The following is a 21,926-nucleotide window of genomic DNA, read 5'->3' as shown; positions in this document are numbered from 1 at the left end:
CTCTGAGCGAGTGTGTAGACTCACCAGTTCTTTGAAATACTCACTGACAAAGCTAATCATTTGGCATTTTGGTCAGGGACAGAATGTTCCTTTGGGCATGGTTATTTTGGGAAAAGGTTATCATATAGCACCAAGGGACAACATGGAATGTGTGTGCAAGCAGGGCTAGCTTCACTCCCACAATAGGACTAGATGGAACGTGTGCTTTAGGGAAAAACTGCACACGGGCTAAGGAGACATAAGTGGAGCAGGGACACAAAGGAACACAGGTTTGCATACAGGAAGGAAAATTAGCCAGATGGTAGGGTACTGGAAATGAAAGGTAGGGAGAGGGCAGAAAGGCGTAGGAGCATGCGACAATCAGGTTCATCATGGCTGGAGATGAGGTCAGGGCGCAGCAGAAGGGAACACAAAAAGGGGGCACAAAAGACGCAGAAAGGCATAAAATGGCAGGGCAGTGGAAGGGGTGAAGTGTTGGCTGGAAAGCAGTGGGAGTCTGATTGCAGCAAAGAAGCACAGGAAAGGGGCGCTGGTAGGCAAGCACAGAGGGCGTGGTAGAGGTAGAAAAGCACAGAGAAAGGTGCGGAGGCATGGAATCAGAGAGTGGGGCAAAGACAGGAAAGCACCAAGGGAGGGGGGTGGGAGGAAGCACAGAGTGAGGGGTGTGGGCAAAGAGGAACTGAAGGAGGAAGGGAAGAACTGAAGGAGGGGAGGAGACCTGAAACCATAGAGTCAGGTAAGCACCTCGGTGCAGATGCAAGGAAGCACTTGGGTTGAGACAGGGAAGCACACCGGAGCAGCGGCACGGCAGCACAGATGGGCAAAAAAACGGGGACATGAAAGGCAGGAGGGGGCATCAGAGGCGGGAGGCAAAGATTTGTGGGTGGGAAGCAGGGTCATGGAAAGACAAATGGACGACAGAACAAGAATGTGCAAACAGTTCCTCATGTGCAGGACATAATTAAGGCAGAACTCTGGCCTTTGGGTTCTCTTGCTAGAAACCTCTTCAACCAACTACATGATAAATTTGGAGAAGAAAGAACAAAATCGGAAGATTTCTGCTGAAATCCAACCAGCTATTGTGAACCACCACCGCAGCAATTTTCTTTGTAGCTTATGAATTCAATCCAAGCAAAAGAAAACTCTTTGAACTCCTGATAGTTAAGGACCAAGTCACTGTAGTTAGGGTGTAGACATCAATTTAAAAACCTTTGATGGAGAGATACTGAAATGACGATTTAAAAATTAATGTAGAAGAAAACTGACCATAGCGGTGTAGATCGGTGTTAAGGCAGGGGGATGGTTCTTTGTATTTTGCTGCTTAGTGGATGGGAAATAATTTGATGATTTTATATTTAATACTCCTTAACCAGCAGTCTCAGATGCAATATATTTCTACTTTGTCACACAAGCCAAGTACAAAGGAAAGACAGCACACGTACAAGCATATGCAAAAAATGTACATTCCCATTCCAACAATATAATATTCCATCTATCAATCTAAATTGTCTTACCAGTTGAGGCCAATATTAATGCACCCTATGTGCTGAGTGATCGCAAAATGAACATAGTCTGCTGGAATGCCACAGCTGAGGTGAAAAAGGAGCAAAGGTGCAAAAAGCTTCTTTTCACAAATGAACACATTTACAATTCATTGTACCTTTCGCTTAGGATGGATGGCGGCTTTATGCTCCATCCGCTTTCCCCGTCTTCTGTTATTTTGGTCACTCCTTTGGTCAGTTTATTCGAAATATTTCCACATTTGTTCATAAGTTTCAAAACGACTTCTCTTTCCTTGATTAATGTTTTACAGTCCCAAATGAAACTCTCTGGCAGTCCATTTGCATTGGAAAGTTTATTAAACTAAGGAGAAACAAATGTAAAGACTAAGTCAGCCATTAGATGAAAAATATGGTTTAAGCAATGGCAAGGATTTCTCCGAAGAAAGAGCATTTATTCACATGAATTAAAAGCAAACAGACTTCTACAAGTAAGAAATTCAGGACAAGTAGCCTACAGGTGGCTTTTACGAGGAATATCACGCTTTACGGTCTCTCAAAACATACCTACTACATACACATAGCGTGTGACAAATCGCAAAAGTCATTTAACACTACAAAACTTTCAGACGGTCTTTTTCACATCTGCCAAAGTTCATGCTCGTACCGACTTTTTCAGATTCAGAGCAAACCGAATACAGGACAAGTGTGTGCCAGAAGGCAACTTGAATGATTACCTTGACAGATTAAAAGAGAAGTAGTGAAGAAGGAATAGTTACTTGCCTACAACAGTAGCTCTACATCATGTGTATCTTCACTAAAGTAAAGATTGGGAGTAGTCCCCAAAGAACTGGTTGGGCACAGTGAACACAAAAAGAAAGCAGCTGAGTACAAAAGGTCAGTTAACAACAACGTTGCTCTTCAAGCATGCACGTGCATGGGTTTGCAAATATTGCCATTCAGCACCCACAGTTAAAAATGGCTTAAACACTCAAATTGAATCCCCGCACAGTCTGGAGACTTCACTTGTGGAAGGAATGCGAGTGGCCTGCGCCCCCTAGAGCCTGGCCAGCTAGGTTGAATCTGGAACAAAGTGCACAACCGGGTAACGGGCCCCCCTTCTCACTGAATGCCTTGTGGAATAATACCTGCACGGAAGATATTACTGTTAATGTATTTTCCTAGGATTCGCGACAGGGAGACGCAGATGCACCTCCTCTATTTTCCAACGTCAACACTCCAAGTACCTGAATCCTTCCCTTGTTTCCCTGTTTACCTCCTTTACCTCGGTTCTTTTCCTCTCACTGCTGTTTTTCAAGCGAGCATGGAGGGTGAAGCACTTAGGGAGAAGTTGGGCTCTCTCCGCTTCTGCTTTACTTGGTCTTTCGGGAGCCCCTTGGTTCATCAACACTTGTGAGGACTTGCTAGCAGCTGCTAGAGTCAGTCTGCTGTCCAGCTGGCCACCCAGTCCCTACCATAATTTGGCTCCATGATTAATCAGATGGAAATTACTGTGAAAGCCATTGTTTTTCCACAGGGCCAAATTGTCAGCCCCAATTGTGGTTCCTAGTTATTGATGAATCTCTGGACTTGATTTATTCAGCACTTTCTCAGGGACTGAATAAGGGATGCAATACGGTCCCTATACATTGATTTTAACCTGAAAATCACTCTAATAATAAGGAGAAGAACATTCCTGATACTGCATGAGAAAGGATATATAGGATTCCTTCACAACACTACTCGGGAGCCCTGATAAGTTTCCTTTGTTTAATGGAACGAAACGCGTTGGCTGGATATTAACATATATAAAAGTAATAAAAGAAGATTTTGGAATTACTTATTTGGATATGGACTTCTTTTCTGGTGCACTTTCCTTTTTGAAAAAGTTCCGGATCTGTTTGTCAGTGGCACTTACCAGCGGCAGGTGCTGGAAGAACTCTGCACAGGACTTATACTTTAATGAATTTGGATTGAGGTGCAACATTTACAGTCCGCCGCTGGAGCTTTTGTTTGTGTACCCAAATGTTCTATATCAAGTAAGATATTGAGGTTCTAGTGAGAACAAAAAGAAAACCGGGCTTTTGTCTGAAAAAATAATTTGCAAACATCTTTCCCCAGTGTGGAAATGAACTATATGGGTCCTGACTAAGGGCCTGATTTAGAGATTGGCAGACAGATGACTGTCAGAAATGTGACAGATATACCGCCTGTCTTAACAAGTGCATTACATCCTAATTCTTTTCTAATAAGGCGGACAAGGCTGGGCAGCAAGTCTTAAGAGTAGGACAAAAGCCTATGACACTGCTGAACACCTCATTTTGACGCTGGTGTTCACATAACTGTGAAGGTGCACGCACCACACGTACAAACTCCTACAAAATGATGCGAGTGCATTTTTCCTTCATTTTATTTACAGATACGAGTTGGATTATTATTATTTTTTTTTAAGTGGGTTGGGGAATCACTATGGAGGGTGTGGGTGGGGAGATGCAACATGGAGGGCGTGAGTGTGAGAAGCAACACAGATTGGATAAGGGTAGCAAAAAGGAGGGAGCAGGTGAGGGGAAGCAACATGGAGCGACGCAAGTGGAAGAAGCAATGCAGGTCGTGGGTGGGGGGAGTAGTACGGAGGGCACAAGCTGGGGCAAGCAACCCAGAGGGCAGGGGGAGGCAACGTGGAGCTGGTGCGAGATGCACAAGAGTGAAAAAGCAATGGAGGAGAGGAGAAGCAGACAAGGGCAAGCAAAATATAGTGGAGCACAGGGGAGAAGCAAATGGACAAGAGAGAGCGCAACACAGAGCGTGGCAGAAGGGCAGGAGAAGTACATAAGCAACACAGATGGTAAATGCATGTACTCTCAGGAAATACTTAACCAAAAACTAAAGTAGTGTCTGAAAAAGAAAGCAGTGGATGGACACACATGATGAGGCCATGCTAGAGGGGAGGGACAAACACAAGAGGAAGAAAAGCCCACAGTAGCTATTGAATAGAAAGAAATTAAAGGAGAGTGAAAATAAAGTAATGATAAGCAACTGGTGTTCTCTAAGTCCAATGAAAGCTGACAAAAGGTCTTTTGGCAAACAGACATCTTTAGCTGTCTGTTAGGCGAGGCCTAACTATAATGATTAAAATGCCTGCACAGACTTAATAGTTAGCTTTCTAATGCCTTCTGCAATTATAAGTGTATCACATGGTACCATACTTATAGTCCAGCATGAAAATCAAAAAAACTAAAAATTACAAATCTGATGGGCGGCATCAAGGTAAAGAGGAATTCCTAAAACTCAAATGTAACTCTTAGACATGGTATCTAACACCAAGTAGTTCAGCTAGTATCCGTCTTTCTTTTAACAGAAGTTAACATAAGGCACCACTGCTAACATGCAGTGCAAATGTCAACCAAGGGGAACTCCAATATGATTTTGGCAATGTTTCACACACCACAATTGTGTCAGACCGCATTCACACTTACATTGTCATCTGTACCAACGGAAACAACTTGCTGTCCTTCCAACCAAACCAATGAACTGCTCAAAGGCGGTTTAACATAAGTATGTATTGCTATAAAAACCCCAAAAAACATTTATGTATAAGCTCCCAGGGTAGCACACTAATGGCGATCTACAAACAAACCATACCAAGAAGAAGAAATTATACTTTGTATAGACATTACTTCTATTATTATACTGATTGTAAAGCACATGGCTAACCCAAGGGGTTTCCCAGAACTGGTAAAACAGAAGGACTAAAATAGAGGGATTAGAAGATCCATGTTTTTAAGAGTTTCTTGAGCTCATCTACAGATTTACATGATCTAATTAAGGAAGGCATACAATTCCATAGTTTAGGGCCCAGATAATAGAAGGAACGACCACCTTGTCTCCCCTAGCAGAACCTAGGGACAATTGCAAGGCTCAGATTACTAGAATGGAGAGGCCGACTAGGACAATAGGGTGACACAAGTGACATGAGATAAAGTGGATCAGAGTTCGACAAAGCTTTATACACATATACTAAGGGTTTAAATTGGACTCACTTGCTAATCAGGAGCCACTGAAGGTCATGAAGAAGATTAGAAGATGAAGAGTGCTTAGGAAGATGAAATAGCAAAAGAGCAGCCGAATTCTGAACGATCTGTAGTTGTTTAAGTGCAGCCTTTCACGCCACCTGAGAATGTTACCATAATTGATCCTCAAAATGAAATAATGCCTGTACCGCCGTCCTTTTGGCTGAAACAGGAAGGAACCAAAGAATTTTCCTTAGCCACCTCAGGATCCCAAAACAGGCGCAGGCTACCATGGTGATTTGTTGGCGCCTCCTATACAGGCCCTTCACCCGAAAGCCCAGGATCTTAACTACCCAAGCAGGGGTAGACGTAGCGCCCAAATCATCAAGCCAACAGTGAGGGCCCTAAAGATAAGGTTATTTACCAACCAGTAAGATTTCAGATTTATTCCCATTTAACTTAAGGGAGTCACTGTTTATCCAGGTCGTCACATTAGTACAGGAGTTAAGAGTAGCAGAACTACGATCTTCATTGAGAAAAACAGATATAATCTAGCTATCACCCTCATAAGAAAACAGAGTAAGACCACAAACTTCCACCACAACTGTCAAAGGCTGCACATAGATATTAAATAGGGACTGGCTCAAAGCAGAGCCCTGCAGCACCCTAGAAAATAAGGGGTATGAATTTGAATTATTTAATTTGACATAGACCTGGAAGAAACGGTCTTGTAAAAAGAACCGTAGCCAGACAAGGGCCAGGTCTTGTATGCCCAAATCCCCCAGCCTTTGAAGAAGCACCACATGAGAGACAGCAGCAAAAGCTCGAACAGAATCAGAGCCGCCGTACCTCTCCTATCGGACTAGAGTCTAAGCTGTTCGGTTACACCCACCAGGGTGGATTAATTGCTATGACCAGCCCTATATCCTGATTGAGAGGGGTGAAGCAGACAATTGGTTTCCACAAAGGCTGAAAATTGCTTGTTAACATGTTTAAGAAATTAGCAAATAATGGCAAAAGCAAAATGGGCCGATAGTTGGACCAATTAGGGACATCAAGATTAGGTTTCTTCAGTAAAGGTTGCACCATAGCATGTTTCCAAGCTTTGGGAAGTAATCCTTCTAATAGCAAGGAATTGAGAAGAGTGATCACAATAGAGAAAAGCTGGGGGCGCAGATTGCTGTAACAAAATGTAGGAAGAGGATCTAGTGGTGAAACTGACTTAATAGACTTAATAGAATTCAGTAAGGAAACTAACAGAAGGTGCTCAATAGAGGCAAAAGTCCTCAAAAAGCATGGAGAGGATCTGGGGGAGATGGCAACGTTTCTCACCTAAAAAGGAAGAAAGAAGGCCTAAATGTAAGCTACTTTTTTAAAACAAAAAAACGCTTAATCATCATACTGTCTGCAAGACCATGAGGGTAGGAGAAACCTTAGAATTCGATAAGGGTTTAACAATTCGAAATAGTATTTTTGGGCAATTTTGAGCTGAAGTAATTTTGTTGGAGGTAAAGGAGGCCAGAGCGGAACGACACGCTTTGTGATAAACCCTCAGAGCCAGCTTATATTTCATTTTATCCACCTTAAGGTAGGGTTAACGTCAAGCCCTCCCTAAACGCTTACAGCTCTTTTTAAACCCAAGCAGGGAGTCAAACAAAGGAGCGAGGGGGAGTGATTTAGGATCAGTATGGAGTTTAAGTGAGAGCACAGAATCAAAAGTCCACCGAACCCAGTTGTCAATGGCTCTGAAATCGATGTCCACCGACAGACTCAACTCTGGCAGAGTTGCTTGTAATAGTGAACTAAAAGCTGCTGGAATTAATTTAGACAAATGGCTAGAATAAATTACAGAATCCTGGACCCGATCACAAAAGGTGGCAGTAGAAATGGAGCACAGTACCACATGTTTTAGAGCCATACACTTGATCTAAAATATCACAGACAAGAGAGTGAGACTTTAAGGTCGGTATAGCCCAGCTACGGAGGGCTATAAGAACATTTCGCTACTAGAGGGCAGAATGTTCTAACAAATAAAACAAAGGCCTACAGAGACATAGGGGATTGAAATCCCCTAGGGCTACGTGAGGCCTTTGTTCACAGCAACATTTGTGAAGGACAACATGTGTTTCTTTATAACAAAACTTTTTTTCCAAGGCTAAATCAAATCTTGAGTCACAGGTAGGTGGTTAAGTAGAATTCCATATAACATCTAAATTACACTGGTCAGTGAATTTCTGCTGGAAACTCTACACTAGTAACATCAGAGTAGCCAGGTATATACCAGGTGAGCTGGTAACAACTTACAAACCACTCCAGTTACTAGTGCTCATATGGAGTTAACACTGTGGCATCGAAATAGCATAGATTCTAACGTCTGTTTATGACTCTTTTCCCTCTACATTCCCCATAATATGACCACTATTATCAACCCCCACCCCCAAAAACAGAAATACATGATTCTGAGCTCCCCACAACTTTACACAACTCATGCCACACTCCTCCCTTTTCAACCACATGTGCACTACATGATGGAAGGAGAGGGATCATTCTACGAATCCACATAGGGTAGGACAATACATGTTTAAAAGAACAGGCTGATAAAAGCTGCCTGTGATAATGATGTGCACCAGCACCAATCAGTAAATTTTGATGTCCATTAATGTAATAGCAGAATAGAAAAGGCATGTATACATGTAGATACTTTCGACACACAAGGTTTAGTGGCAGTAATTTTGCATGAAAGACATTTACACAGCCATGTAAAACAACTATGCAATTGTGCATGCCACGTGTCATATCAGGAAGCAGACAATTATTTGCTGTATTACACGTTGCCAACTTGGGTGTGGACGGCCTACAGCTTGATGCTTATTTAGCTCAACAATTATTTAGAATTGCCTCAACTTGCTTTCAGTTTTTTTTTTTATTTAGCCAGAAGCAGAGGAAAAATGTGTGCCACACCTACATCTGCTGCTTCAGCTACCATAATTTCCATAAACAACTCTGAACAGGATTCTTCATACAAATTCAAAGTAAAAAAAAAAATCCAACCATTAACCAGCTGGTAATCCCAGTGCCGTGTGCAAGAGCCGCTTTCAAACCCTCACCTCAGGTGTTCTCATACATTAAACCAGTGAACTCTAATAATTCAACAATTCCCATTAACCACTGAGTAAAGCAAAAAAAAAAAAAAACTCAGGGATATTTCTTGATTCTGGTGTCAATAAGGTTCATTGTGTTTATTGTGCATGGTCAAGGCCAGACTAGATGCACTGGGCGATTACCCAGGAGGCTGAAAGGGTGGGAGCCGGTTTTGCAGCAGTGGGGGGACGGTTTTGCAGCGCTGCTGTAAAATTGACCCCCCAGTAACAAAAGCAGCAAGTAAGCGTTTCCAGCCTCCCAGGGCCAGGCAGTGCGTCCCCAGGGGCTGGTCTGGGAAAATTGCCACGGCTGCTTCGGGTTCCCAGTCCAGCCATTGTCACAGTATTTTTCTTTAAATAATGTTTGTTTAAAGAACACTTTCAAAATGGCACCCCACTCCAGCTCTTTTATTTCCTCGTTATGATCAATATACACAACTTATTGGCCCTTTGGTTATATCTCAAATCGTAAAAAGCCTGCAGCCCAGTGTATGTCCTGAGTGTTTATCAGATAGATGTGCAAGGAGGATATTCGAAGCAGACACTACCATGTTTATTTTTTAAAAATCCAACAGTGTCTGTACTCCACTTAACCCAGTCGTATTTCAAGACTAGAGTTCTATGACCTCTAGCACTATGAACTACTTGCTGTCAGTACTGTGGTTATTTCTTAGAGGAAATTGATAATCTACCCTACTACCTAAGCTACCCGTGCCTAAAGTGAATACTCATGTAGTTTCAGTAGCCTCTCCTCATAGTAGCAAAGGTTTTTATGTACACCATTTTGATTAGCTGTCTCCAAACTCGTGTAAACCTACTGTAATAAGTGAATGCATTGAAATGGACAGTACTTCCTTTGAAGGCCTCAATTGTTGTGTACAAATTTAACACCACCTGGATTGAAAGATGAGCTCCATTATAGCCGTACAGCTCACCCTAGAGGGCTATACCGGCAATTAAAGGCCCGCCCCAGTGTTAAAGGTCCGAGTGGAAGGCGAGGGCCTTTAACAAGAGAGTGAGACTTTAATGTCGGTATAGCCCAGCTACGGAGGGCTATAAGGCTATTAGAACATTCCGCTACTAGAGGGTAGAATGTTCTAAGAAATAAAACAAAGGCCTACGGAGAGATAGGGGATTGAAATCCCCTAGGGCTACGTGAGGGCTTTGTTCACAGCAACATTTGCAAAGGATAACATTGAAATGTTTGCGTTCCGGGCTTCTACCAGCCGTTAGAATCCCAGAACACTCCATTTTTTTCAGTAGAGCTCCCAACATTCCAATGTTCTAATATAGCCTTGGAGCCTGCTGTAGTGGGCTCTACCAGCCATTAACCCCTTCAGCGCGGCGCGGATTACCGCGCTGTGCTTAAGGTTCGTTGCGCGGGCGGGGCCGTGACGGAGCGGTTCCGTCATGCGCACAGCGCGACCGACTCGCATGACGGAACCGCTCCGTCACGCGCAACGAAGGGGTTAAAGGCCAGCTCCAGCGTTAAAGGCTCGAGCCGAAGGCGAAGTCCTTTAACAAGGGAGCAAACTTTTAATGGCCTGTAGAGCCCACCACAGAGAGCTCTAAGGCTATTAGAACCTTTCCTCCCGAGAGGGATGAATGATCTAATTTGAAAAACAAAGGCCTCACGGAGCCCGAGGGGGTTGAAATCCCCTCGGGCTCCGTGAGGCATTTGTTTACAGCTGTTTTGCACTCCACTGTCTTCAATGGAGCGCTCAACATTCCAATGTTCTAAAACAAACTAAATACTCACAAGCACTGAAAAGGTCAATTTTATCGTAAGGTACAAAAGCCAATATTAGGCATATCCTCTTTATTGCCAACTCACAGCAGCAACTTCACAAAACAATACAACTTTTAATAGGAATGTAGAACACTCCAATCTAACAAACCCTTCACAGGCAGGCATCATCCTTCTTTGTTGCTGCTCACTTTCAATGTAACTGTGTATTTATCTTTGGCTTTGGATGCATGTTAAGTTCAGTTTGTTTGATAAAAGATTGACAGTACATATGTTTACATATGTTTAACTTGAGAGATATGGAGAACTTGTGCTTCAGTCTTTTTTTGTACATTTTATTTTTGTACATCTTTTAAAGGCTTTCAGGGTATGTTAAGAATCAATCCTGTCAAGTTGGAGACTTTCGATACCACGTCCGTTGGGAGCGGCTTGGGACGTGCAGCGTGGCTGTTTTCGGGGTAGTTTCTGAAAGTAATGTTATTTATTTTTAATAGGAAGTGATGCCGTAATTTGCGGATTATCTTCCGTGTGTGCCGGTCTGATCTACGTAACGAGGTACGGGTAGCTGCAGGTCCTTTGTTTGCCCGCGCTCGCACCCATTCGCTTAGGATCGAGTGTAGTATACATCGCGTGCGGTCAAACAGCTTATCTTTAGGGGGAAGTGGCTCTGGTATACGCGACTAAGGTTTGGCTTTAGATAAGTCGCTCGCATGCAAAATAATTCAAATACTGACAATGCAGGACTTTATCTTACCTGCTGTAGGAGCGCTGAACAAGCTCTGATCTATTAGATCTTTCTTGGTTGCCGTACGAGGATCAGGTGTTCAGCGGCCATTTTGAATTGGGCTGCAATTTGGCATTGTAGTGGCAAGCAGAGCGGCCCTACTTTAGGCAGTTAGGATTTTATTTGTGAGGCACTGTCAGTCAGTTTCGTCTCGATGACGTAAGAGAGGAGAGACAAGGAGGGATTGTGGTTGGTGGAGTTTATTTTTCAGGAAAGTGGAGCTTGGAAATTGTATTGAGAAACAGGTTAATTGGAAACTTTGGGAAGGTGATTACAATAAAATTTATAGAACGAAAAAAGAAGAATTTTTGGGGGGATTGTGTTAGTTATTTCTGGATACAGAGATGGATCCAAACACTACCTGAGCAGAGTTTAGATGAGAGTTCAGGAGTGTGTAAGTAGAGCAGTGTCTACATTGGCAAACCAGCTTGGCAACCAACTTGATGATTGCATGCAGAAGCTGGAAGGAAAGTTTAGAGGCAAAAAGGCAGAAGATGAACAGTTTTCGTCTGTAGAGGAGGCCACTGTGGCAAGTGGAGGAAAGGCAGGGCGTAAGGTGTCACAGAAAAGAAGGCATCTGCAGAAAGAGAAGGTTTTTAAAGCAAAAGGACAATATGGTCCTAAGGAAAGCCAAAGGGCAACTCGAATAGAGTTGAGTGGAAAGGCTACAAATACCGGCAAAAGGGATCAGATGAGCGGTGGCCTGTGATGAATCCTCCAGTAGTGGGGATGTAATAATATCTTGTTGTTCTAGTCTAGAAGGCATGGATGATGAAGTGTGAAAAAAGAGATTGTCCACGTGAAAAACCCTTTGGGGAAATATATGTTTGACCCACATACCATTCAGCACCCATTGTCACCTCAGTGGGTTCCGGCATGACATGTTGCGGAGTATGTTGAAAATTGGATTAGAAGAGAGATGCCAAAAGAAGAAAGAACTAGACTTCGGTGGGAGTCCCAAAGGAAATATCTTGATGGTTTTTACTCCAGAAATGGATGCACAGATGTTGTCTTTTTTGAAGTAGTCAGAAAGAGATCTTAGACGAAGGTTGGATTAAAGCCTGAAGCGTTGTCAGGACCGTTAACTTGATACATTTGGTCATTTAACCAAGATTTTTGATATGTGCAGAGGCGTATCAGCAGGAGACTGCAGTAGATGTTTTAGAGCTGCGACAGTGGGTGGAGAGAGCTGTATGTTTAATGGGAAACACTAATGCAGCTTTGTGTAATGAGCATAGGAAGAGTCTTCTTATGAAGATAGGACCAAAACTAGCAGAGATTCTAACAAGTAATCAGGTCATGGAGCGAAAGGCCTGCATTTTGGCAAAATATGCTGGAGCATTCAATTTGATTCAAAAAGCGCAAAATTATTAGGGGGCGTGGATTGGAAAGTCAACATGGCGGTCGCGTTCTAGGCCGGCTCCGTCAGCCCGACACACATTCGACATATTTCCTGGCATCCCGGACTCGATGGTGGCACTGAATGGTGTGGCGGAGGTGTAGCACCCGGTTCTCCCCCATTCCGTATAGTCTGGGAGCCGGGTGCCGAGGTGATGCAGAGTTCTCGCCGCAACGCAGGAGAGGCCTGGAGGAGCACAGGAGACCTCGGGGCGGCGTGCCGCGTCCCTGCTGCGGGAGAAGGGCAGACGGAGGAGCTAGGCCGGTCTGGAGGGTGCACCCGGCGGCAGAGGGCGGACTGGTCCTGTGGCGGGAGGCTTGTCCTCCGATTGCGTGGTGGAGCCCAGCAAGGAGTGCATAAGGCGGGAGAGGCGGTCGATCCTGGGCCGGAGTGGAATCGGAGGCGCTCGAGGGCAGAGGCAGCCGGCGACAGGGGCGGTGGGCCTCCGTGTTGCAGTGCCCCATTATCCTGGTGTGGCGGGGGGGATTGGCGGCGCAGTCGGGCCGCGTGGAATTACGGGGATCTTGCTAGATGCTTTTCCTCTGGCTCTGGGGTGGCAGCGGATGCTGAGCTGGGTATACCTCTTTGCTCTGCTTCCTAGACTCAATTTGGGGCCACGCTTTCTGTCCTATGTGAAACTTCTGTATACGGGGTTGACTGTGTCGTTGTGAGTGGTCGGGGGCCACCTACTCTACCTTTGCTCAGAGGGGAACGCGGCAAGGGTGCCCCCTTTCGCCCTATGTTTGCTCTGGCCATGGAGCCTCTGGCTGCCTGGGTGCGGGTAGACGCCCAGGTGAGGGGATTCGAATGGGCCACGGGTCTTTCGGATAGAATAGCGTTCTACGCAGACGGCGTCCTCTTTTTTCTGACGGCACTTGACAGGACTGGGCCACGGCTTCTGCAGATAATGCGCATCTTTGGGGAATCGTCGGGTCTATATATGAATCCCCGCAAATCCACACTGTGGGTGTCGGGAGGCCGGACGGATGTGGGCTCGTGGGCGACCGAGGTCCAGTCGGCGGCAGGTGGCTTGAAATACTTGGGGGTGGTGCTCTTGGATGTACCAGATGTGGCCTGGGAGGGTAACGTGGCACCTGTGTGAGATCGTGTTAGGGCGGACATTCAGATCTGGTCCAGCATGCCCCTGACACTATTTGGTTGATCGGCCATCTTCAAGATGGTCGCGCTCCCCCGACTTCTTTACCAGTTACAGAATCACCCCTATCCGATTCCGCCTAAATGATTCTGGGTGGTAAATTCCGTATTGGGACAGTTTCTGTGGGGAGGGGGGATGGTGCGAGTGGCCATACGAACATGCTTCCAATCTACTTATAGCGGGGGACTGGAATACCCAGACCTCCTCTCGTATTATCAGGCCTCGAACCTGCTGGTCCTCAACGAGTGGTGGTATGGGGAAAGGGGGGGGACCAGACGTATGCCCTAGAACGCTATCTCATGGGGAACCACACCCTGCATATAATATTATACTCTGTAAGGCTGCCACCAGTCACTCGAGTGGTATTCATGGTGTGGAGGCAGGCGCTGCGGCGCATGGGTTGGTGGAAAGTCCTGACCCAGGAGACTCCTTTGTGGGATAATGGGCGGTTGCCCCAAATGGCAGCCCTTCAGGGGTTTCGGGAATGGGACACCATTGGCATTTCCACCCTGGGTGATGTCCCGAGGGGCACGACTCTGAAATCCTTTCGGGACCTTCAGGAGGAGTTCCATATGCCACAGGCGCAATTTTATCGTTATCTTCCGCTGCGCCATGCGCTGTCCCCCAGCTTGCAGGGCCTGGAGTCCATACCCGAATTTAGCCCAGTCGATGCAAATGTTTTTATGATGGACTTGCATGACAAAAAGATTTCGCGCATCTATAGGTCCCTGGTCATACACTGCTCCCGTACATTACGGAAACTTTGGGGGGACTGGGAGGCGAATGCTGATGGGCTGGAGGAGGAGGATTGGACGGAGGCCCTGGCAGCCCCGCGGGGGGCAGCCATAGCAATTCGCTTACGCCTAGTCCAATTCAAATACCTACACAGAGTGTATTTCACCAGGACACGATTGTGGCGGGCAGGGATGATCGCCTCTCCGGACTGTCTTCGTTGTGGACGGGCGGAGGGTACATTTACACACACAGTTTGGCAATGCACGGCATTGGACCACTTCTGGAGGGGAGTCTTCGCCTGTCTGTCAGAGGTTCTGGGATGGGAGCTTATCCGAGCACCAAAGCTGGCGCTGCTGCATGTTATGGAGGGGGTGGGGGGAAATATATATAAACGTCATCTCCTGCTGCTGGGCCTAACCTTGGTGAAACGAGTTATTGCCAGGGCATGAAAGGCGCCGAGGGCTCCCTCTGTGGCGGCCTGGAAAAATGGCCTAGACTTCTGCATGGGACTGAATCAGCCCTTCTTCGTGGCCAGGGGGTGCCCGCGCAAACATTATAAAATATGGAAGAGATGGGCGGAGTACCGGGGCCTCTGGCTGGAACCTCCGGTAATGGAGGAGCCTTCGCCATTGGATTAAGTCCGGAGGTTGGCTTATGGGGAGGAGAGGGCAGGTGCAGGGGTAGGCGGGCTTGGGTTGGGACCTGAGGAGTGTTCCTTTGATGCTGCAGTGGGGGGGGGGGGGGGGGGGGGGTATGGACTAGTGCGACCTTTGGGGGGGGGGGGGGGGGAGTGGAGGGAGGTTGGGGGGTAGGGCATTATCGTCAAATGCTACTATGTTTTGCATTGTTGTTCTTCGGGGAGGGGGAAAAAGTAGTTTGCTGTAATGCTTTCCTTTTGTTTGCTCTGGCAGGTGACTCTGTAGTGCAGAGCTCTGCGATATATATGCAAGTTGACCAATAAAATCTGTTTTCAAAACAAACAAAAAACGCAAAATTACATTCTAAAGGTTTTTGGTGGGGCTGAGAGAATGCGGGGTCAATTCCACGGCCGTGGTTTTGGAATCACGCGGGCTTCATTCTCACTTGGAGTTGACTATCGGGATATCAGACATCGAATTTCTACTTCCAGAGACAGAGGGTAATCGAGATCGAGAGAAGACAGAAGGGCAAGAGGTCAGAAAGGTATGTTTGGCAGAAGACCCTTTGTCTATCCCAGGAAAATTGGTTGGCAGACTCACTCATATTTTGGGAGCGATGGAAGGAATAACAGCCAATCCTTGGGTGTTGCAAACTTTGCAGGGTTATCAGTTAGATTTTGTGGAGGAACCGGTACAGGAGGTATGGCCAAGGGTCCCAAGATTTTCAGATAAAGAAGCAAGGATGATAGATCAGCAGAACAGAGACCTGGTGTGGAAAGCAGCAATAGAAAAGGCAGAGGGTGTGTGGAAAGGATTTGTGAGCAATTAATTTTTAGTGCAAATCAAAGACAAAGGAATGAGACCAATTATAAACTTAAAATAACTCAACGATTGGGTGCAATACAATAATTTCAAGATAGAAGGGATTCATTTGTTCAGAGATCTGTTAAGGAGAGAGTACTGGTTCACACATGTGGATTTGAAGAACGCGTATTTGACGGTTCCAGTTTGCGAGGAGCAGAGAGATCTTTTGAGATTCTTTTGGAGATGAGTAATGTGGCAGTTCAGAAGCCTTCAATTTGGTTTGACATCAGCCCCCTGGTGTTTCACTAAGGTATTGAGGCCTACTGTGACGTGGTTAAGGAGAAGGGGCATCAGGCTAATAGTGTATTAAGACAACATCTTAATAATGGCAGAAATGAAAAAGTTGTCGCGGGAGCAAACAGAACTCGATGTGTAAATGCTGGAGGATCTTGGTTTTGTAGCGAACAGGAAGAAATCTTGTCTGGAATCAGCTCAGGAAATTGTATTTTTGGGATTTCAGAGTTGGACGTTGGTTTGGGTATTGAGGTTACCCTTAGGGAAGATAAAGAAAATTTGCAGGCAGATCAGGAGAATGTTGACAAAGAGGTGACATGACACCAGATAGCCAGTGTTACTATCGGCATTGATACATGCAGTTTCTCCAGGCTCGTTGCATTATCGGACCATGCAACCGTTGAAAATCAGGTATTTTCGCAAGAGAATGAGGTATTCAAAGAATGTGCAGTTAGATCCAGAGGGGCCAAAAGAATTGGAAGGGTGGCAGGAGAATTTGTAGCCCAGAATGGTAGGGCCATTTCTAGTGATATTCCAGACGTGGTTATAGAGTCGGATGCCAGCCTTCAGGGCTGGGAGGCAAGGTGTGGTCCCCTTGCAACATGGAAAAAATGGACGAGGAAAGCAAAAAAGATGCATATCAACTTTCTAGAGTTGTTAGCAGGATCGTTCGCTAAAAAGAGTTTTGTCAGAGAGGAAGTGAAGTGAAGTGTTGTGTTTTATAAGGAAAGGACAATGTGTCCACAGTGAGATATGTCAACAAGTTGGAAGGTCCTCCGTCGAAGGCGTTCACCGATTTAGCAAGGAAGTGCTGACATTTCTGTTTGAGAAAAGGCATTCTGGTACAGGCGCAGGACATTCCAGGACTGACCAATACAGTGGCAGAGTGGAATTTAAGGAGGTTGAAGGATTTCAGCAATTGGATGTTAAACAGATGTGTTGAGGGCACTGAACAGTAGAGGGGCCATTGAGTGTGGACCCGTTTGCGAACAGGGTGAATGCTCAAATGACAAGGTTTTACAGTTGGAAACTGGATCCGGAGGTGATAGCAGTGGATGCATTTCTGCAGCACTGGGGGAAGTATGCACAGTTATGCTTACCCTCCGTTTGTTTTGATTCAAAGTTTTGCTGACGGTGAAGAGAGCTTGCGGAAATGGTATTGGTAGCTACTTTTTAGCCGTCTCAGGTATTGTTTCTGGACATCATGGAGTTACTATTAGAGGATCCAGTGCTTCTTCCAGAAGTTACGGATCTGCTAGTGAACACAATGGGGGCGAAACACGACCCGGTTAAACTGGACCAATGGAAACTGATTGGATGGCTAAATTTGGGAGTGCCTGGCAGGTGTCAGGTTTATCATCAGAGGCTTCAAGGCTCATCAAGGAGCCCTGGGCTCCAAGAACTTCAAAGGCATAAAGGTTAGCATGGAAGAGATGGTTTTGTTGGTGTATGGCAGGGGATTTGGATCCCTTTTCAGCTCCTGTGGTAGAAGTTGTCAATTATTTGATAGAGGTTTTTTATGAAAGGGAATTCTTACAGTTCTGTGAACATTTGTAGATTTGCAATTTCGGCGGTTCATGAGTTGGTGGATAGTTTACCAAAGGGACAGCATGATGTAATGAAAAGGTTATTAAGAAGTGTGTGTATGCACCTTTCACCTTGACCAAAATATTCATCCTTGTGGGATGTAGATTTGGTTTCAAGGGAATTAAATAGTTAGACGCAAAATGTGTTTTTAGATTTTAAGAATCTTACAGTTAAATTGGTTATGCTTCTTTGTTTGATATCTTTTAGAAGGGTATCAGATGTAAAGGCGCTGGAGGTGACAGCATGATATTTACCAGAGGGGGTTTGTTTCAATATTAAAAAGAGGACAAAAACTATGTCCAGAGTCAATTTTTTACCCAAACTTGTAGGAAAACAAAGTTGTGTGGTACAATGTTTGCGTGAGTATGAATTAAGAACTGAGAGTTTGAAAAGTGAAGGTGAATCGCAGTTGATAATTTCCTTGAGGTATACTTTCAAACCAGTTTCAAGTCTAACGTTTGCTAGGTGGATTAAGGAGGTCGCGAAAATGGCAGGAATAGGTGCAATGGCTTCAAAGGCATTAATGTTTGGTGGCGGATTAGGCAGTATATAAGCGGCAGCTGACTGTTCATCACATTCCGTGTTTACATTTTTTATTTTAAGTCAGTTGAGAGTGCTTTGAGGAATATTATGGCAAGGCTTTACACATGCATAATATTGGCCTTCGTGCCTTGACATAAAATTCAGATTTTCCACAGCAGGGGTAGGTAGAAAATCATGATTCTATTAAAGATACAGAGGCTGATATTATCCCTCCTCAAGTTTTTCCACCCTATAATGTGTTCCTTTTGTTCCAGGCGGAGGAGAATACAGGAGATAATTAGGAAGATTGGAACAAGGAATATTTGGGGAAATAGGTTATATCCATGGAAGAGTTGATTCAAGTTAATATTAGAGCTTTTGTTCATTCAAGACGCAGCAAAAAAGAAGGAAGATGGCTGCCTGTGAGGGGTTTATGTTGGATTGGTGTGTTCTACATATCAGCCTCTGTGTCTTTAATAAAATCATAATTTTCTACCAGCCCCTGCTGTGGAAAATCTTAATTTTACACTGCTACTCAGGATTTCTGAGCCACAAAGCAGAGTTTTGCACTTGGTGAAACTGAAATATGAGGTACCTGTACACACAATTTTTAATCAGTGGCATTTCATAGGTTCACATAATATTCGAAAATTCCATATTCATGCTGGTAATTGTGGGGAAAATATCTGAGAAAACGTTACCCCCAGAACAAAGATGATCAATTGGGTTAATTCCAAAACGATGTAGGCTTGATTTTCATAGATACACCCCTACTGCAGAAGCGACTTCACCTCTCAGACACAATCTTAAGCAAATCTGGAGGCCATCAAACCAGTAGTTATCACCTCGAAGGGAATGTAGGGTGGACGACATGAGAATCGAAATTTTTTATAGATTTGTGTGCTATTGGAATAAAATACCAATCAGTAAGTATCTTGTGAGGAAGGTAATTGGGTGCAGCTTAATCAGATTAATATTTGCAGGAACATTTTCACAACTTGAATGCTATCTAAAACATTAACATCTGGGCAGTCCTACTTGCAGGAAGGTTGCAAGGAATTTGCTTGGCAGCCTTGCAGATCTGGACCAATTGAGTGCAGGTCACAGAGGATGAAACAGGGCTTTAGCAACGCTGAGACAGTGATTATATACACTAGTAACAATCTGCTGTTAGATATGCTAACTAAATGCAATTTGCCAGACAGGGCGACCTTCTATTTCATGTCTGCACTGCTTGCCCTTGAGGAGCGTGATCATGAGAAATGAACAACTAGGTGGTAAACCTAAGGGAACTCCCATTTACAATTTAACAGCTAAATGCCCTTTTCATGTAGAGCATGTATAGAGTTCTTTGTGAATGGCTTTAAAAAAACAGATGACACCTCTTGATTTAGATGATAGCTGACACACAACTCAGTTTGAATCTCTGTGAATCTTCAAGGTCCCTTTGAACACGTGAAACTTGGTCTAATGAAAATGCTTGAATCCCACTGACGTTTGGATAAGGTCATGGGAAACAGAAATGCAGAGAGAAAAAATACATTAGTTCTAGTAATGCAGGTTGAGCACCAAACCGAGGAACAGGAAATCATAGACCTTAAGTTATTTTTAAGTGAAGCATGCAATAGCAATCTTTGCTGTTGCATATAGATGGATTGTTCTTTTTCCTAAGGTACCAAAGATTTGTACCTGTGACATTTTTACGAAGCAAGTATAATCTAGCAAAGCTCCTATTTATAGGGCAATTTACAGTTCACCGTGTTTATGGTTTTCCTTGATTGACACATTGCTTTCGCTCATGCAAGACTTGCTTTGAACTTAAATGTTTAATGGCAACTGTGAAATCTGATGTGTGTGAAAGCCTTATGTCCTAACGCTACCAACGTTCAAAGTGTAACTTACAGATACTGGATGGACATCCCTTCACATCCCTTTAGCTCTGGTATCTCACAAGCCTTGAGTACATGAGTACATACCTGATCGGGGGGGGGGGGGACTGCCACAAGCAGAAGTTAGGTAAGATTATATATACTCACAAACAAACGGTGTTAAGAAGTATCTTGCACAAAAACAATCTTAAAGAGACAAGTGACCGTACATAAAATAGCACACTTTGAATCTGATTTTGCTTTCTTAAAGTCCTGTGAAAACAAAAAATCTGCTGTCCAATCATCGCAGTAGGGAGCAGCTTACCTAGTGTCCATCCTGTGTAAAAGCTTATCATCGTTATAAGGATGAAGAGCAAGAAGGAAAGAAGTAAAATTATCTCACCTGTGGCAGAAAAAAGTGTGCAGAACCCTCAAAATTAGCAGAAGCAAATGGAACACAAAGCTGGCATTGTGTTTAGCTCAAGCAAAACCAAGTGAATTTTATGTTTCAAGTCATGGTAAAGCGGTAAATGGAGGCAAGCCCCAGCTGGGAGACAATCACAACTGTCAAATCATGTTGGAGCTTCCATTCACAATCTCAAAGGAAAGAGATTCAGGGCCCCCACCTTGGCATTCACAGTGCTCGCCAATTGGGTTTGCACAAGGAACAAAATCACTATTACAGATCCCACCGCCTCAAATGCAAAACCAACCAGGATAGGTGCCTGTTGAAGCAGTGTACAGTGGTAGTGCACAACCCTGCAGAGAAGGGAGAAATCCCTTCAGATTTAAGCAAAAGGCCTTCAGATCTAGGTATAAGGCCCTCAGCTCCAGCACACTGATTTGTATTTGTTGTTCTGACAGTGACCACAAGCCTCACAATGTCATCTACCACAGATAACTGCCCCAGCTAATGAGGAGGTACCCACAGCCGTATTAGCCTACAACTCTGGAGAGTGTGAGGCTAAAAGGGCAAATACACCAAATAGGGTCAACAAGGACTGAGCCCAGATTGACATAAGAACAGCCCCTTGTGCTGAAACCTCAGCTGCCAGAGGTGAGAAAGGAGGTACATCATCTACCACTGGGTGCATGGTACCATTAGAATGCAAGAGTCACGTAAATCCAATAGGCAGAGAACCTTAAAAACGAGAATAGAGCAGAGTCTGAAAAGGGGGACGGAACACACTGCCTGGCATATCATCACACAAGTCACCCACATTCACTCAGGTAAATGAGGTGCATCATTACTCTAACTAGTTGAAAGCCTTTGGATTTCACCACTGCTGACAAGTGTTTAAGGATATTTCTCCTTCAGTAGAGTAACACTTTAAATTTTGGGTGTGATGGCAATGCTGCTGATTTCCAAGTTTTCTGTACCACCCCCCAGAACGCAAGAGCATCCCAATAAGATCATCAGGCCAAAAACTCAAAGGAGTTAATTATTAAAAGCGGGACGGAGCACACTGCCTGGCATACCAGCACACAATTGACAAGATGCATTGTGGTAAATGCATTGAGAGTTTCATGCACTGCATTTACCACAGTGCACTTGGGGAAGTGTGTCCATTCCCCACTTTATGACTGGAGTAGAAACACTGTGATCATATATCAACTGTCCAAGATCTTTTGAAAAGGAGGTAATTACCACATGCTAATAGTGTCTCGGATTCCTCCAATGATTAACTACCTCCGAGTTTGATGAGGTGGGACCTCTGCTGGGTTATGGAGAATCCCAGATAA

The 21,926-nt window shown here is 44.6% G+C and overlaps 1 protein-coding gene across 3 annotated transcripts in view; it reads right to left on the bottom strand.

Moving 5' to 3' along the window:
• SMARCAD1 (SNF2 related chromatin remodeling ATPase with DExD box 1) overlaps positions 1-21,926 on the bottom strand; it is a 683,175-nt gene that overhangs the window by 281,954 nt on the left and 379,295 nt on the right. For all 3 annotated transcript variants that reach the window (XM_085641145.1, XM_085641146.1, XM_085641147.1), the window contains one exon: positions 1,661-1,863. In XM_085641145.1, coding sequence (XP_085497271.1) covers positions 1,661-1,863 — 203 coding nt within the window. The remainder of the gene's footprint in view (positions 1-1,660; positions 1,864-21,926) is intronic.

This window comes from Triturus cristatus, chromosome 2_2, assembly GCF_964204655.1.
Source record: "Triturus cristatus chromosome 2_2, aTriCri1.1, whole genome shotgun sequence".
In the NCBI taxonomy this organism is placed as follows: Eukaryota; Metazoa; Chordata; class Amphibia; order Caudata; family Salamandridae; genus Triturus; species Triturus cristatus.
The sequence above is the reverse complement of the archived record's forward strand: the minus strand, read 5'-3'. Positions and strand labels throughout refer to the sequence as shown.